Source organism: Danio rerio, chromosome 24 (genome assembly GCF_049306965.1).
Source record: "Danio rerio strain Tuebingen ecotype United States chromosome 24, GRCz12tu, whole genome shotgun sequence".
In the NCBI taxonomy this organism is placed as follows: domain Eukaryota; kingdom Metazoa; phylum Chordata; class Actinopteri; order Cypriniformes; family Danionidae; genus Danio; species Danio rerio.
The window spans coordinates 29,294,172-29,311,895 of NC_133199.1; the positions used below are offsets into that span (position 1 = coordinate 29,294,172).

Here is a 17,724-nt window from a genome sequence, read left to right on the forward strand (position 1 = left end):
TATTTAGAAAGTAAGCATGTCAGAGTTATGAAAAAAGTAAATTAGATTAAAATTACCATGCAGCCCAAATGAACTTCTATTGTCAAATGTATTTTTTTTTCTCTGAAACACCTTTGTTTCCTCTATTTTTTGCACATGTTAAAACCAAATATTAAAATCACATGGTAAACACTGGTTAAATGTGGTTTTGGAGAATTTTGACATGAAAATGTTCCAAAACTACAGGTGATAATGCTCCAAAACAGCACTTGATATGTGTAATTTCTTTATTTCAATCACTCACAACAGGTCTGCATATACACTCACTGGCCACTTTATAAAGTACACCTGTCCAGCTGCTCGTAATGCAAAATTCTAACTAGCCAATCACATGACAGCAACTCAGTGCATTAAGGTATGTAGACATGGTCAAGACGATCTGCTGCAGTTCAAATCGAGCATCAGAATGGGAAAGAAAGGAGATTTAAGTGACTTTGAATGTGGCTTGGTTTTTGGTGTGGGGCTAGTCTGAGTATTTCAGAAACTGCTGATCTACTTTTATGCACAACCATCTCTAGAATTTACAGAGAATGATCTGAAAAAGAGAAAAAATCCGCTGAGTGGCAGTTCTGTGGGCGCAAATGCCTTGTTGATGCCAGAGGTCAGAGGAAAATTGCCAGACTAGTTTGAGCTGATAGAAAGGCAACAGTAACTCAAATAACCACTCGTTACAACTGAGGTATGCAGAAAAGCATCTTTGAATGAAACACATTCAACCTTGAAGGGGATGGGCTACAGCAGCAGAAGACCACACCAGGTGCCACTCATGTCAACTAAGAACAAGAAACTGAAGCTACAATTTGCACAGGCTCACCAAAATTGGACAACAGACAATTGAAAAAACAATGCCTGGTCTGATGAGTCTCTATTTCTGCTGTGACATTCATATGGTAGGGTCAGAATTTGATGTCTACAACATGGAAGCATGGATCCATCCTGCCTTGTATCAATTGTTCAGGCTGCTGGTGGTGGTATAATGGTGTGGGGAATATTTTCTTTGCACATTTCGGGCCCTTTAGTATCAATTAAGCATTGTGCCAACAGCCTACCTGAGTATTGTTGCTAAACATGTTCATCCCAATGTATAACCAAATCATTTCAGACTGGTTTTTTGAACATGTACACTGTACTCAAATGGCCTCCACAGTCATGAGATCTCAATCCAGTAGAGCACCTTTGGAATGGAACGGGACATTTGCATCATGGATGTGCAGCCGAACAATCTGCAGCAATTGCATAATGCCATCATGTCAATAAGGATCAAAATGTCTGAGGAATATTGTCAGTACCTTGTTGAATCTATGCCACAAAGGATTAAGGCAGTTCTAAAGGCAAAAAGGGGTCTAACCCGGTACTAATAAGGTGTATCTAAACAAAATGGCCAGTGAGTGTATATAGATGTATATTTAATAGGCAAATATATCAAGTATTATATTTAAAATATTTATTGATTATAGTATTGGCCATTTTTCCATATCATTGACCTAAAGTACCTTGGTAAAAGGCCTTATTAATTTTAATAATAATAAAAAAAAAAACAAATAAAAAAACTATTCAGAGGTGGGGCAAGTTATTACGCATTGATTAAACATTACAATGATTTCTTTGGAATAAAGATGAGGTGACGTCTACCATTGTTAAGCTGTATACTGTGGGCATTTAAATAGAATTCCACACATTCTGAAATTTAATCATGATGTGAATGATTTCCCCACACAGATTTTGCAATAGGTGTAAACTGGTCACATGAATTCAACACACAGCTATTTGATATCGAACATGACATCTGTGGGAGTTTTGCGAAAACAGAAATCTTACATTTTTTGTCTATGAAATTTCATCTTAATTATGTTATTGTGAACGCATCTGAACATGCACTACTGGTTACAAACAACACCTGATATTAGAATGTAAAATGATACATTTAACTTGTTATTTTTAAGAAAAGGTTAGCGTCATCCAGAATGACAACTTCTGTCAAAGGCTATGATTGTCTGTTTGGCCACTGACATTTATTATATAAAACCTACAATATGAACCACAAAATTTATGAAGACAGACTAACCTTTCGTCTGACAGTAAAAAATTATTCTGCTCTGTTAAATCTTCAAAAACGTAGCCTCACACCTCTCCCTTAGACCTGTGCATTTTGGTCGTGAGGCCTGTCAGTTTCATAATGCTTCTGTTTGATGCTTTGACAAGCAAACAACCAGCTAAAACAGGCTGGCCCAGATTTAACACAAGGGAACAACTTTAGCTCCGCTGACTGGCATAAGTTGACTGATATTACGTGTGTGAGAACATGTGATTTCAGCATTCCATGAATACTAAAGGCGTGACGTTACACCTGGCTATGTCGAAATAGAGCTGGTTGCTAGCACTGAACCAGCATTTCCTGGACCTTAGCCAGGTTAGATGACATTTTTAATTATGATGGCTAGATGTGCATTCTGTTTATTCAACTTCATATTATCCTTCATTTAATTTCATAAAATGTCAATGTTGTCCATTCTTCAACAAAGGTTTACCAAATTAGATTTCTTATTTACTAAAAGTAATGATGCTACTAAGTAATCTTCCTTTTAAATCATGATATAATATTGCTAACATGGCCTTTGCGATCATAACTTTTTTCGCCCTGAAAAGCAGCAGCTTAATGTGACCAGGGTAGGGATGCAAGTATTAACCTATTTCACAATTAACTGTGTTTTAATTCATTACAGTTAATTAATCGTAAAAAATTCTCATCACTGCTCTCTGCATGGAACAAAACTGCTGCAACTAAACAAAGTTATGTCAAATGTGCTCTATTTAAAGTTCCAAGCTTGTGCACCGAGCCTAATATGCACGCATACTGGATTAAAGGCTGATTTAAACTATGGCTGAGGACAGGGTGCCGCTGGGGCGGAAAAGTTAGGACAATTTGGGGCCCCCAGAGTTACTATTAGGGGGCCTAATTAAACCAAACCCACAACTGCACTCTTCATAGGGCCCGTACTGGCAAACGGCGGCCCTATTAACTAAGGGCTGTTCACAAATCCGGTCTTTTGTGTACACAAGTTTGTTGCTTCCACATGAGATGCGCGGCTGTCGTTCATTTTCAGTGTAAAGTTATGACTTATGTTTAAATGCCAAAAACTTTTTTCAGTTATTGAGTTAGTTTACTAAGTCCAAAAAGAAATGGACTATTGTTTGTTTTATTGTTATTTTGTGCTGTATTAATTGGTTACTGAGCTGCAATAAATAACACTTTACTAAATAAGAAGTTTTCATGTGATTTACTAAATTTATAGTGTTTTGAAATTAATGAAAGTGATAACCGTGAATATTTCCCAGACTATAATCATACAACCAAAATCTAAAATCATTGCATCCCTATACCAGGGGTGAAAAGTAACAAATTTTAGTAACAAACTATTCACATTAGTTCAGTTTCAGTTTCCTTTATTTTCATTCAAAACATCACAATAAAATTGTAATGCAGAATGAAATTACGTTGCGTCAGACCAAACAAGAACATAAAAAAACATAATTATACAAACACTATACAATCCTAACATAATAAATAAGCTTTTATAATTTTATAAATATATAAAAATATAGTTGTATAAAATATAACCCAATTTAAAAAAAACTCTGAAGAATATAACTTAATACCTGAATATTTCACCAATTGTTATGATAGTTGTTATATTAACAATTTATGCTAGTTTAACTATTTACTGATTTATTATTTCATACTAGTTATCAATAGTATTTAAGATATGGTATTAAAAGTCTTATAATGACATGATAAGAACTATCATGAAACCACACTGATTTGCTCCTCAGGCTTCTGTAATGCCTACCTGATGGCATAAGCGTGTGCAGGCTATGGGGCTAATTAGGCTAATTACTGTAGTTGACTAGTATTTTCCAGTATTTGTACTTTTTTTGAGTGTATTTTTACAAATTTGAGTTTTCTACTTTTTTTTAGGACTATAGGAATGAACTGCCAGTCCTCTCACTTATTATTGCATGTAAAACTAAGCCTGTTTTTTTTTTCTTTTTTTCTTTTTTTCTCACTTTCGTCAATTGGTGAAGTTTTGTTCCTCGCCACTAGCTTGCTTGTTTTGGGACTTGTGGAGCTGCACATGATTGGATTTGTTCTTCAGTGTTTGTTTTGTTAGCAGTGAAAATTAAATTCTAATAAATAAATTAAACTTCAACTCAAAACTGCACTGAAGCAGTTTCAACTGACTAGAACTTCTATGTTAAGCTGCTTTGACACAATCTACATTGTAAAAGTGCTATAGAAGTAAAGATGAGGGGTCCAGATACTATTGTCCGAGCCTGAGCACATTTATGTTATTGATGATGCGACTGTTCAGTGTAACAGAATAGAAGTGCTCTTGTACAATGGAGATTGCTTTAGTTCTATTGTTTTGCACTATTTTAAGATGTTTGGATGCAGTGACACAGTCAAATCTTTAGCTGAACAGATCCACAACTTTTGACGCTTATAAACTTTCATTAAATCACCATTCCGCATGTGTTAGAAGGTTTGCGCATCAATGAATTTGCTCTTCAACATTTGGACTTTCAGCATTAAAAATTAAACCACACTGTACTGAACTGAACTTAAACTCTGAAAACTGGACTGACACAGTTTCAGTGTACTTTAATCTTCTATGTTAAGCTGTTTTGACACAATCTACATTGTAAAAAATAAAAATAGTAGAAATAAAGATGAACTGAATTTAATTTTGCTGAAATTGCTTTTTTTCTATTTCAGTGAACTGATTAGAGAAAAACCTTTCTCTCCCATATCCAATAGAGTCTGGCTGCAGATTTGCACTTGCACCTCCAGGCTTGCACGCTCAGACTTGCATGCTCACACAACCGCACTTCCTCTGCAAGTGACGTCATTTACAATTGCCACCTGTGTCCGCTTGCATAAAAGTACTTCGGTAAACTTAAGGGTGTCTCTGGGGCAAAAAAAATCTCTGAGGATTTCAATAAGATCGTTGCAACAAGCTTCTTATTTGTCAGCCTAACTCAAGTGCGTTTTTTTTTTTTTTTTGCTTTCACTGAGGTTTCTGGCAACATACGGCGATGGGCGCCACAGTTGCTATAGTTACGTAAGCCGACCGTAACGAATTACGAATGCTTGCCTTACAACAGTCTGCAGTAATGTTACACATAATCTGTGTCGCTTTCTTTCCGTTTAAGCGAGTTGAGACTTTCCCTTATTGAGTCGATATCGACATTATGTTTGGTGGACCTATAAAACTGGGCTTGGTTTATGTAGAGACTGTTGAAGCTGCGCTGCAACTGTGATCCTGCACAGACGTGCTAACTCATCAAGAATAACAGTTAGTTATAAAGAATAGTTTCCCAAGTCGTTCAAGAATCATTGCTGTAAGTCCATAATGTGTATCTGTTAAAATAAAAACTAAAATTCAAATTTGCCTGGTGTTTTTTTCTTCATAACTGTGGAATACCTTGTGTGTATATATATAATGATATTTAGTTGATTTAAACAATAAGCTTGCTGGGATGAATGTTAATAGTAGCCTGGTTTGGCAAATTTACATCAAAGCATATAATCATAAATATACTAACTGCTTTTCGGGGGGTGGGGGGCGTCTGTCATGGTGTACAACGTAAGTAGACAGATTAGAATTATTTGACAACGTCGTCACTGGCAATGCAAAAGAACTGGAAACTTACTTTTGGTTTATTTGTGTTGATTTTAAGTAATGTTACAGGTGCAGGTGTCGATTGTAAATTATGTCACTTGCATAGGAAGCGTGGGTTGCTTGAGCCTGCAAGCCCGAGAGTGCAAGCCTGAAGATGCAGGTTTAACTCTGCAGCCAGACCCTTCTCCCCATATGTAGTGTTGGTAACTGCTTCAAAAAGATTCTATTCTAGTCCTTTAGAATGCAGTCATTTACTGCTGCGCTTCATATTTTTGCAAGTGTAACGGAGGCTGGCTGGTGAGTGCTTTGCTGGTAAACCTCACTTTACTGATCTCAAGGGGTGTTCTGGTGACAGATGCAAGAGTCTGTGTCCTTTAGCCTCCTCATTAGAGGTCAAACCTCACATGACGAAATCGCAGGTTCAAGCCGCACTCGAGCGTGTGGGTGGATGTCAGACTAGAGGGGTTACTCTGGCAAAATCCAGTCATTCCACCAATCAGTTGTTTTGCTTAATTATGCTAACGGTTATATAAAAAGCTCAATAGAGAGCAACAGTTGGGTTTTGCATGTAGAAACGTTAGTTATCTTCTTAATTTATTTTTAACCGTACACGTTCTACTTAAACTCTGTGGACCCGGTACCGGGTCCGTGACGTCATCCACTTTCGCTTTCAGATTTAAAGGGCTAGCGTTGCACCAGACCCCCGTAAGTGGTGTCGTTTGAAAGTGTAGAATCTATATATTATGCACATATGCAGCTTTGGTTTTTATCCTACTGTATAAAAGTTATTTACACTTAAATACACAGAATTTTGGATACCCGAGCTAGGTATTTTACATTGGTTCATTTTCATATTTTTTTATATGACACATGTACAAGTTATAGCTGTAATGAAAGCTCTTGACGGTGCTCATACAGTTCTAGCATTCGTTTTACTGAATTATATTCATATGCCAAACAGTTGTTGAATGAATTGTGGTGTTTCCATGGCGCAGAAGTGAAAACAATACATTCATGATCAATAAGCAGCCCCAGATAGCACAGACAGCTGTCATCTCTTACCTTATGCTGTGCCCTTCAGGGCCATTCTCCTCTGTTTTTGAGGTGACGTGCATAGTAATCCTTTTATATGTCTGATGTGGTCCAAACACAGTGAATTATGTTTGATCAAACAAAAGAATAGTGAAATATGTAAACATGGATCGGTCCCTGTGGCTTGTATAGCACCTCTCATCAGTAGGAATACAATAACTTTTGCATAGATTATGGTAGAGACATTTTTCTTTTTTCCTATGATTACAGACATGTGCAGGAACCACCAAAATTAATTACAGCACGCTAGTCCACACAGAACTAAAAAAGGTACACTTTCAAATTTGAGTTTATAAAAAAATACAAAAAGCGCCTCTTTTTTTAGATGTTTATCATAACACAGATGACATATACAGTTATTTTAAACACTTTAAATAGTGTTTTATGAAAATTCAAAGGGTTTTCTTTAAAATTATACAAAATTTTTGCATTTACACCTCTTTATGTGCATTTGGGAAGCTTTAAATTTGGGTAGGCAAAATCCAGGCGGAAATCCCCAAATAGCAGCAGAGTTGTGGTTAGAGCATGTGATCTTTGAAGATGTAATAGATTGTATATACCTTTCGTGATTCTATCTTTTTGCACTTTAAATTATTAACACAAAATATATAATGCAAATTTGGCAGTGAACTTGACATTGCTTCTAGCTTCTAGCTAGTCTTCTTCCTTTGACTTGTATGAATCATAAAGCATGGACATTAATGAAGCTTTCTTTAAATGAAAAATTCTTAATAAAATAAAATAGAAATATTAATTTTATGTTTTTGAGAGACATATCTTACATTCATTAATCTCTTATGCTTTAACCGTGAACAAAAATAACTTATTTTGGTGATGGCAAATATAAGATTTATTTTAAAAGATTCTGACTCTTGTTCACTTTCTTGTGATTATCGAAGCTGAAAACAGATGTGCTGCATGCAAAATTTTTTGTGGATATATAATATACATTTTTAACAAGATTCTTTGATGTGAAAGTAGAAAAACAATCCATTTTGAAGTGTCTTTACTGTTGCTTTTGATCATTTTAATGAATCCCTCTGAATACAAGCATTAATTACTTGAAAGAAAATACTGGCACCAAATCTAGTGCTCATTGTTATGATTCGAAACACAATCAGACACTTTCAACCTTTGCTCTCTAAGTGTTGTGTTAGTGCTTTCTCTTGGGGAAGGAGGAAAGAAATGGTCTGAATCGCTTAGTCCTCACTGTGATCAGTACTAATTAATTCATTAGGGTAAGAGGACCATCATGCTGCAGGGCACTGGACTCCACATTATCTCATTTACTCTTTCTCTTGTTCTCCTTCAGCCAGTCACCCCCGGGGTGTGTGAATTCTCCTAGTAATATTAGTAATTAATATTAAATCTGAACCAAACGTGATCAGAATGTAAAATGATATTATAAAACACTGTCCTCTAAAATATAGTGAGCTTTCTTCAGCATAGAGTGACTCTTCAGCACAGCTGACTCAGTTTCTCCTGTTTGCAATTTACAGCATCCTTCCAATGCTATTAATCATTTTACTACTTGAACAAGTTTTATAGACTTGTACAGAAGTGTTGGCAGGCAATTAGGCAAATGCAGTCTCTCTTTCTTTCTCTGTCTGTGCTTTCATCATGCAGAAATAGCAGATTTAAACAACTAATTATCTATGCAAAGATAATTTGTCAAGGAGAAATATAACAATCTTAGATGCTGTTTGCATAAAAACACTAAAAACTAAAAACTTTGTATCTGTTTTGGGCTGGGTACCTAAGTCCAATAAGATTTTCCAGCCCAATAACAACTCAAAATCCACCCAAAATTAATAAAACTTAGGCTATTTTTTTTCTTGGCCAAACAGAGTCAATTGCTGAATTCCCACAAAGTGAATTAGTTTATCATATCGTCTGGTGAAAGGAGTGACTGCTGAAAGTAGTGGTTCTTTTTTTTCAAAAAGTGGATCTTTTTTGTAATTATATGCCTCATTTTCTATTGAATTATGAAATTTGAATACTGCATTTTAGTGACATTTGAGGCACTAGTCTGAATTCGCTTGTTAGATGGTCATCAAAACCATAGGTTTTGACTGTTTTAGCCAAAATAGTATTCAAATCAAATTTAATATGGGCTGCTTTTGGTGCTTAAAACCTTTTTATGGGTCATTTTTTTGTTTCAAGAACCAGGTCCAAGATTTACAATAAAACTTACTTGTAAAATGTTTTCTCTATTTAAAAACAGTACTGTAGCAAAAGAAGAGTTCTCTTACATCAGATTGTATGTATTGTGTGTGTATATATTGCATTTTGCTCTATAAGCTGCTATCTCAGCAAGGGCAAGCAACTGAGTTTGTGAGTACGTAGTGAAACCTTTTTCATCTTTTAATTTTGTCACGTCTTGTGCCGTCAAATCAGTGAAATAGCTTCATTGCTAATTAGTAGCACCCGTCACCACATACAAACTGACGATCTAAAAATCAAAACAATGAAGCAAAACTCAAAAACGAATAATATACAAAAAGCAAATACTCAAACTTAAATAATATACAATAATTACTCAAATGTAAACTTACTGTAGGCCTAAGCCCAATTCTACCCCTTAGCCCTTCCCCTTACCCCTATCCCTTGCTTTTGCGCGTTCTCGTGAGGGGTATGGGTGTCCCAATTCTCTTTAGCTTGAAGGTAGGGCTAAAGGGATTGGGTAAATAAACTTTTGAACAAAGATTTTTCAGGACCAAACTCGAAACCAAGGGGTAAGAAAAATTCCTCAGAATACACCAGCCACAATGGCAGGATAGCAGCACCCGGAAGTAAAGAGATTCACAAATTAGAATATTTTTGTCACTATTACGAATTTTTGCAACAAACAAGCACATGTTTTATCATATTCTTAACAAGCTCAAATAAAAACCGCTAAATTTCGCAACCTATAATCCACAATCATAACTCCAATATAGCAGTCCCACAACATTCGGTTACACTCAAATACCTTGTCAGTAATGTCTAGTGGCTGGAAATGAGCTTTTTACAGTGTCTGGTATAATGTTAATGTTGTTTTTTGTGTAATTACGAATGTAATTATGGCCACTGTGTAAATGCACAGTACAGTTATGATCTTATTGCCAAATTATATCGTTATGATAACATAATATATGCCTTCAGTGATTTTCTGAAGATAAATACCAAAAAATAATGCAGCTGGAATAACAATAGTAGTTGCCATCGTCTGATCTCATATGAAGCAAGAGATTGCGATGACATCTGATGACGTGTGCAGGTGCTGTAGTGCTGTCCCAACTCTTGGGGGTAAATTTTGAAGTCCTTTCCCTTCACACTTGGTTTTAAGGGCCAAGGGGAAGGGGAAGGGTAGGGGTACAAAATAGAATTGGGATTGGACCTTAATAATCATCAAATCATCCAATTAACCTATTCTGTCCAAACACAATAAGAGAAAAAAGAAATGGCTCCAATAGTATGTTTTCTTGCACAGGTAGATGTTGGACACATGAAAAATATTTGTTAGCACTGGCCAAAACTGATTAGCTGAAGTCACGCTGAAGCCACAGCCAATAGAGAATTCGGCTTGATCTTAAATCCTTTTTTGATGTGTTATTTTCAAGCAGTCAAGTAGGGCAAATTACCCCATATGGGACAAATTCTGGACCTTTGTCAGTGAGGGCTGGGTCTTCCGAACAATCTGAACCCTCCTGCCTAACGGGCCTGCCTAACACATCCTTGTAGATACACTAAACACGTTAAAAGTTCTTACTGACGTTCCTGCACATCAAATAACACTTCTATCTGTAGTATCTTTCCCAAATGTGGGTATAAGTGATGTTCTGCTCATTTAATATCTAACATGCCATCAGATTACTTACACACTTACAGTCATTTTTGGGTTGCCAACTATGCATTCCCATTATTAGTGGCCAGTGTTGGGGAAAGTTACTTTTGAAAGTAATGCATTACAATATTGAGTTACTCCTCAAAAACTAGTTGCGTTCATTAGTGACTTTTTATGGTAAGTAATGCATTACGCTACTTTTGAGTTACTTTCGCATTACTTTTTCTTACCTCTGCAGAGGCCGGTTTTTCATTTTGTTTTTCAATAGATGAGCTCTGCAATTAACAATGCACTGTAGGACCTTCATTTACATAAAAAAAACACAAAAAGAAGTTATAATTTAAGATAATGTTATCTTCTGAGAACTTCCTGAACCCAGAGCTATGCCGTACTGTATATAGATAATTGAACATTCAAATGTTTCTCATTGAGTGCATTCTAATCAATTAAACTAAAAAGTAACTCACATTAGATTTTTAAAAAAAGTACCTCAAATTTTATTTCTTAATTTTTTTAAGTAACACATTACTTGTTACTTGGAAAAGTAATATTATTACGTAACTCACGTTACTTGTTATGCATTACCCCCCCAATACTGTTGTGTCCTTAAACGACCGAGTTTTCATTTTGTGTTTATGAGAACAATTACAACTTCAAATTTTTACTGAATTTTCAAAAGAGCTCAATTGTGAGGGAAAATCATGACCCTTTCAACGCTGATTTTGGCCATTTACTTTTGTAGTAAAAAAGCAGTTTGGGGGTATAAAAACTTTTAAAAGTGGGTTTCTGAATGCCAGTTATTGAAAATGATGCCATTTATTGTGGATTTATGTGATCAAGAATAAACAAAACACTTCTCAAAGTTGCACATAATAAACCTTTTTAGTTTTTGGCTCATTTTTTCATGCAAATGTACTGTAGTCTAAATACTATAAAAACAAAGTGTGCTGGTCACTTTAAATGTCAGTAAGATGATTCCCGTCTAAGCTGCTTTATATCACAAGTTTTTCTTTCTTTTCTTGTTGGTAAAACTGCAGTATATTGTACTAACCTTGAGGCAGAAGGTGAATCCAAAGACAGAGGAGCCAAACAAAGTGATGTTTGGACTTCTTGTATCGTCCACTCAGGTGCTTGCTATGCTTGTAAAGCATCCTTCCAAGAAAAAAAACAAAAGAAAACTTTTCTTCAGAACGAAAAGAAAAACTGTTTTCATCTAACACAATAGCAGGGTGTAACTAGGAAAAGATCAGTATTGCTGTGAAACTCGAGAGTGTCAGACATCATGAAATAAAAATGGACCATGTTTGTGTTCAGAATACACATTTATGGCCTAATGCTTTTCCTTGGGGTTTGTTATTATCAAAATAGTTATTTATATAGTAGGTTACATTCGTTGGAAGTACAATAATTTACAAACATGTTTCATGCGTACTGTTCAATGCATTGTCTGAATCTCTATGAATAGTATTCTGCAAAATTACAATATTTTCATGTTTGATTATGTTCTGTATCATTTCCAAATTCTAGCATTACTATATTTGTGTTAACTTTTATAAGAGAGGCATTGTTTGAGAGGCTTAAGCAAATGCCATGGTGTATGCCACATCATTTGACTATCTTGTAAAATTATAGACAGAATGATTTCTGAATTATTATTAAATTTACATTTAATCTTCTGCAGACAGTTTTATGCAAAGTGATTTCAGAATAATAAACACAGACAATACTTTGCCTTATTGTACAACTTAGAATAACTCATATATTATATTACACACTTATTAATGATCGACACAAAAGGACAATTGAAAGATATTGAAATGTGCACTCAAGTCCTGTCCAATAGGAGTTTGCTGTGTCCTGCAAAAGTCCATGCTCTATAAAAGGGATAAAAGTCTTACTTGATTTAAAGATGGAAAGGACAGGAAACGTAAAATGCCTGAGGCTGGTTTAAAGTAATATGACAGACTGAGATGCTTTGCTGTTGAGAGTGATTAAATGGATGTGCGGGGGTGTTTGAATAAGACTGATGAATTTCTGGTTTACTGTCCAGACAAAAGCAGACAGGCTTTACTAACTTTGTACATGAGGCTGTAATTCTATCTAATGTAAAGTGGCACCCTTTTATCAAATCAGTCTGGCCTTTTATTTATTCAGGAACTCACACATATCATCTCTTTTTCTTTCTATCTACCTTAACATTCTCTTTTTAAACATTATACTAAATGTAACGTCTAATATACCTGGCTGTGCATTAGCTTTGCCATTAACCTCAATGCAACTGACTGTTGTAATTAAATTATTATGGATTTAGTCATAATGCGAAATGACTTTCAAATAGCTGTCAGTGTTGAAACTTTTTTGTTTTGGCACATACAATCCCATATGATCCCAGTTGCAAAAGCAACAAATAATAACTTGACTTCTAGTTAGGGTATCAAGACATTTGTGCTGCCTATTAAAGTTTCCAAAAGCAAAGAACGTCAAGCTGCTCCCGGATTGGCCAGCCCAGTCACCATAAGTGAACATTATTGAGCATGTCTGGGGTAAGATGAAGAAAGAAGCATTGAAAATGAATCCAAATAATCTTGATGAACTCTGGGAGTCCTGCAAGAACTCTTTCTTTGCCATCCCAGATGACTTTATTAATAAGTTATTTGAGTCATTGCAGAGATGTATAGATGCAGTTGCCAAGCTAATGGGAGTCATAAACAATAAGAATTATTGTTCCACTGCACCATGACTTTAAATTCTATACTATACATTAGTTCTGTTACGTAACAAGAATTTTGTCTGAGCTAAGTCTGACCTTACTGTCCTAATTAAATAGTTTAAAATCAAAGCATGATACTATATTATTTTGGTAAAATAACCGTAATCAAGAGGCATTTGCCTTTCAAATTAGCCAATTTCTGATACCAAATGATTACTAAAAGTCAAGTTATTATTTGTTGTTCCTAAAACTTGCATAGGTGACAAGACTTTTGTGAGGTAGTTCAGTAATAGGGAAAACAACAAACAAAACTAATACTTCAGTTACACTAAAGCACTGGTCACCGGAGTTATTCCTGGTGGAAATCCTGCAGAGTTTAACTCCAACTCTAATTTGACACACTTGAATAAGCTAATCAAGCTATTACTATGTATCCTTGAAACTTCGAGGTAGGTGTGCTGAGGCAAGTTGGAGCTAAACTCTGCAGGGACACCAGCCCTCCAGGACCGAGTTTGGTGAACCCTGCACTAAAATGTTCAGACTCTAATTAGTGTCTCAGGATGTCTAAAAGTGCTACAAGTAAGGTAATATGCATTAGAACAATAGCGTGATACTGTATAATGGGTTTTATATATGTTATAATCACTGCATACTAAGTTTAAATGCTGTCAATCTATCTAGTGTTTATCTGTGTCTAGGGTTTATCAAATAAATGGTTGTGTTTGATTTAATGAATTAAACAGACTTTGTTAGGAATGTAAATGCTAAAAGTTTGTGCCACAGAGTTTCGTTTTCTTTTTTTTTTTTTTTTAGGAAAGTTTTTTTTTATACTCATAATTCATTCATTGTTAAAGTTTGCTGTTTGACTATTTCACTAAAGATTCTTTCTACTGTATGTTGGGTATAATTTTTATATTTTTAGTTTAATTATTTGAGATGTTTTAGAACTAAGAGCTTACTTGGAAATCACAATCAGATATATGTCATATGCTCTCCGGCCACTTTATTAGGTACATCTTGCTACTACCGGGTTGGATACCCTTTTGGCTTCAAAGCTGCTTTATTCCTTCGTGGCATAGATTTGGCAAGATACTGGAAATATTCCTCAGAGATTTTGGTCTATATTGACATAATAGCATCTTGCAGTTGCTGTAGATTTGTCAGCTGCAAATTCATAATGCAAATCTCCCATTCCACCACATCCCAAAGGTGCTCTATTGAATTGAGTTCTGGTGACTGTTGAGGCCATTTGAGTACAGAGGACTCATTGTCATGTTCAAAAAACCAGTCGGAGATGATTCCCTCTTTGACATAGCGCGTTATCCTGCTGGAAGCAGCCATCAGACGATGGGTACAAATTGTAGCCTCTGTTTCCTGTTCTTAGCTGACAGGAGTGGCACTTAGTGTGGTCTGCTGCTGCTGTAGCCTCAAGGTTGTGCATTCAGAGATGCTCTTTTGGATACCTCAGTAGTAACGAGTGGATATTTGAGTTACTGTTGCCTTTCTATCAGCTTAAACCAGTCTGGCCATTCTCCTCTGACCTCTGGGATCAACAAGGCAACAACAATATTTTCTCTTTTTCGGACCATTCTCTGTGAACCCTAGAGATGGTTGTGTGTGAAAATCCCAGTATATTAGTGGTTTATGCACCAACTATGGCACGTTCAAAGTCACTTGAATCCCCTGTCTTCCCCATTCTGATGCTTAGTTTGAACAGCAGCAGATCGTTTTGACCATGTCTACATGCCTAAATGAATTGAGCTGCTGCCATGTGATTGGCTGATTAGAAATTTGCATTAACGAGCAGTTGGACAGGTGTACCTAATAAAGTGGCCGGTGAGTGTATATCTATATATGTTGTATTACTCCATGTTAATTCTTTTTTATTTGCATCTAATACTAAAATAGACTTGTTATACATGTATACTAAAAGATAAAAGGAGGAAGTAACACTAACTGCATGATTGTATGTAGATTGTGTTATTGTCAAGAGTTCTAGGAAAACAAATGGAAATATTTTTTTCAAAACTGCAATACTCCCCATCACATTATGCCCATTGTGCAGAGGTGGATGTTATTAATAGGTTTAGCTTATGCCATTGTTTTATCTTCATAAATCTAGATGTAAAACATATCAGATTAAAGAGCCTGCTGGCTGAAGAAGTCAAATCAATACAGTGTGTTATTGACGTTTTTGGTATGCAAACTGGATAGACAGGATTTAAATGTGCTGATAATCTTCAGACTGTATTTCAAAGACAGTTGACAGAAACACTGCTCTAGACTTTTTGATATTTAATGCATATATATTTTTTTCATTTCCTGCCAAACCGAGGGTACAAAAGCCAAGATAATTCAACATCAAATTCCATTCATAGCTGAAATAATTTACCTGTCAAGAAACCCCACGTATATTAATCTGTCTATCCGTCTATCTTTTTATCAGTCTATCTATCCATCGGTCTGTCTGAAAAATAAAACCTCAGTATATATAATAAACTTGAAATGATCTTAAAGTTTTTCAGTGTCTCATCACTTTACCCTTCCATGAATCCATCACAGTAGTATGTATATATATTTTTAAAATCAGAATTATTAGCTACCTTTGAATTTTTTTCCCCTTTTTAAATATTTCCCAAATGATGTTCAACAGAGCAAGGAAATTTTCGCAGTTTGTCTGTCAGGATGTCTTTGTTTGATTTTAGCTGGAATAAAAGCAGTTTTAAATAATAAAAAAATCCTGATAGTTTACAGAACAAACCATTGTTATACAATAACTTGCCTAATTACCCCAACCTAGCGACGCAGTTGTGCAGTAGGTAGTGCTGTCGCCTCGCAGCACAATGGTTGCTGGTTCGGGCTGGGTCAGATGTGTTTCTGTGTAGAGTTTGCATGTTCTCCCTGCGTTCGCGTGGGTCTCCTCCGGGTGCTCCGGTTTCCCCCACAGTCCTAAGACATGTGGTATAGGTGAATTGGGTAGGCTAAATTGTCCGTAGTGTATAAATATGTATGGATGTTTCCCAGAGATGGGATGCAGCTGTAAGGGCACCTGCTGCATAGAACATGTGTTGGATAAGTTGACGTTCATTCCGCTGTGGTGATTGGATTAATAAAGGGACTAAGTCGAAAAGAAAATGAGTGAATGAATGAATTACCCTAACCTATCTAGTTAAGCCTTTAAACTTTAAGCCATGTAGAAGTGTCTTGAAAAATATCTAGTCAAATCATGGCAAAGATAAAATAAATCAGTTAGAAATGAGTTATTAAAACAATTATGTTTAGAAATGTGGTGAAAAAAAATCTTCTCTCCATTTAACAGAAATTGGGGAAAAAATAAACAGGGGGCTAATAATTAAACTGTATGTATATATATATATATATATATATATATATATATATATATATATATATATATATATATATATATATATATATATATATATATATATATATATATATATATATATATATATATATATGTACATTACAAGCATTTATGTTGGTTTAATTTAGTTCAGTGTAGCCCACTGTATGACATAAGGAAAACTTTTTCATCTAAAGTCATGCAACTGTTCACCATTATTCCAGTGGTCTATGGATTACATTTTAAACCATATATATAATTAGGACCCCAATTAATCCAACATTTTAGGTATAATAAATAAAAAATAGCTCATTTTTGTTTATAGCTTTAGATAGAGTGCGTGACGCGTCACATCACCAAAACCTGTCAATCAATGTGTTTTGTCGTTCAACTTCTCATTTTCTACTTCTGCTTACCTTTACGTTTATTTTAAACGTCGTGTTGTGCATAAACTTTTAAACAGCTTCTTCATGTTACCAAATATCAATGAAACCATTTATTTTACTTTTGATTTAGGCTACAGTTGTCTGAATTTGTTCCTGTAGTCTCGCACTCACCTGCTGACTTCGTGCGTACTGCGCCTGAAGACATCCTGAACTCGCGAGTCTTTTCCCGCTCTTAACTTCATCCAAACCGACCCGCGTGAAGTAAATCCCGCTGTTGATCGACGTGGTCACAAACAGGTAACAAAAAGTAACAATGAAATCAGCTTAAACTCAGGTGAAAGCTAAAATACAGCTCTTAGGGTTGAAAAAATGTCGACACTCCCATTATTGTGAGAACTTGTTTCCAATAAGAGGATGACACGCCTTCCTCTGTGACTTGGTGACTTTTCAGTCAGCATCTATAATAATGTAGCCTAGCTTTTCATTGTCATGAGCAAGATAGTTATTGTAGTAGCCTATCCATCTCTGCTATAGCCTAATTACGTTGCATCACAGGTGAACGTTTTCATCATCAAGGCTGAAAAGATCAATAAATGTACAGGTTACAATTTTACCTGGAATTTTTA

General features: G+C 35.4%; 1 protein-coding gene across 4 annotated transcripts in view; it reads right to left on the bottom strand.

Moving 5' to 3' along the window:
• Positions 1-17,413, bottom strand: part of adgrg2a (adhesion G protein-coupled receptor G2a) — a 64,471-nt gene extending 47,058 nt beyond the window's left edge. For all 4 annotated transcript variants that reach the window (XM_073940730.1, XM_073940732.1, XM_073940731.1 and 1 more), the window contains exons 1-2: positions 17,270-17,413; positions 11,690-11,790 (exon numbers count right to left, since the gene is read on the bottom strand). In XM_073940730.1, the coding sequence (XP_073796831.1) occupies positions 11,690-11,790; positions 17,270-17,340 (172 nt within the window). In that variant the 5' untranslated portion in view covers positions 17,341-17,413. The remainder of the gene's footprint in view (positions 1-11,689; positions 11,791-17,269) is intronic.
• Positions 17,414-17,724: the final 311 nt, after the last annotated feature.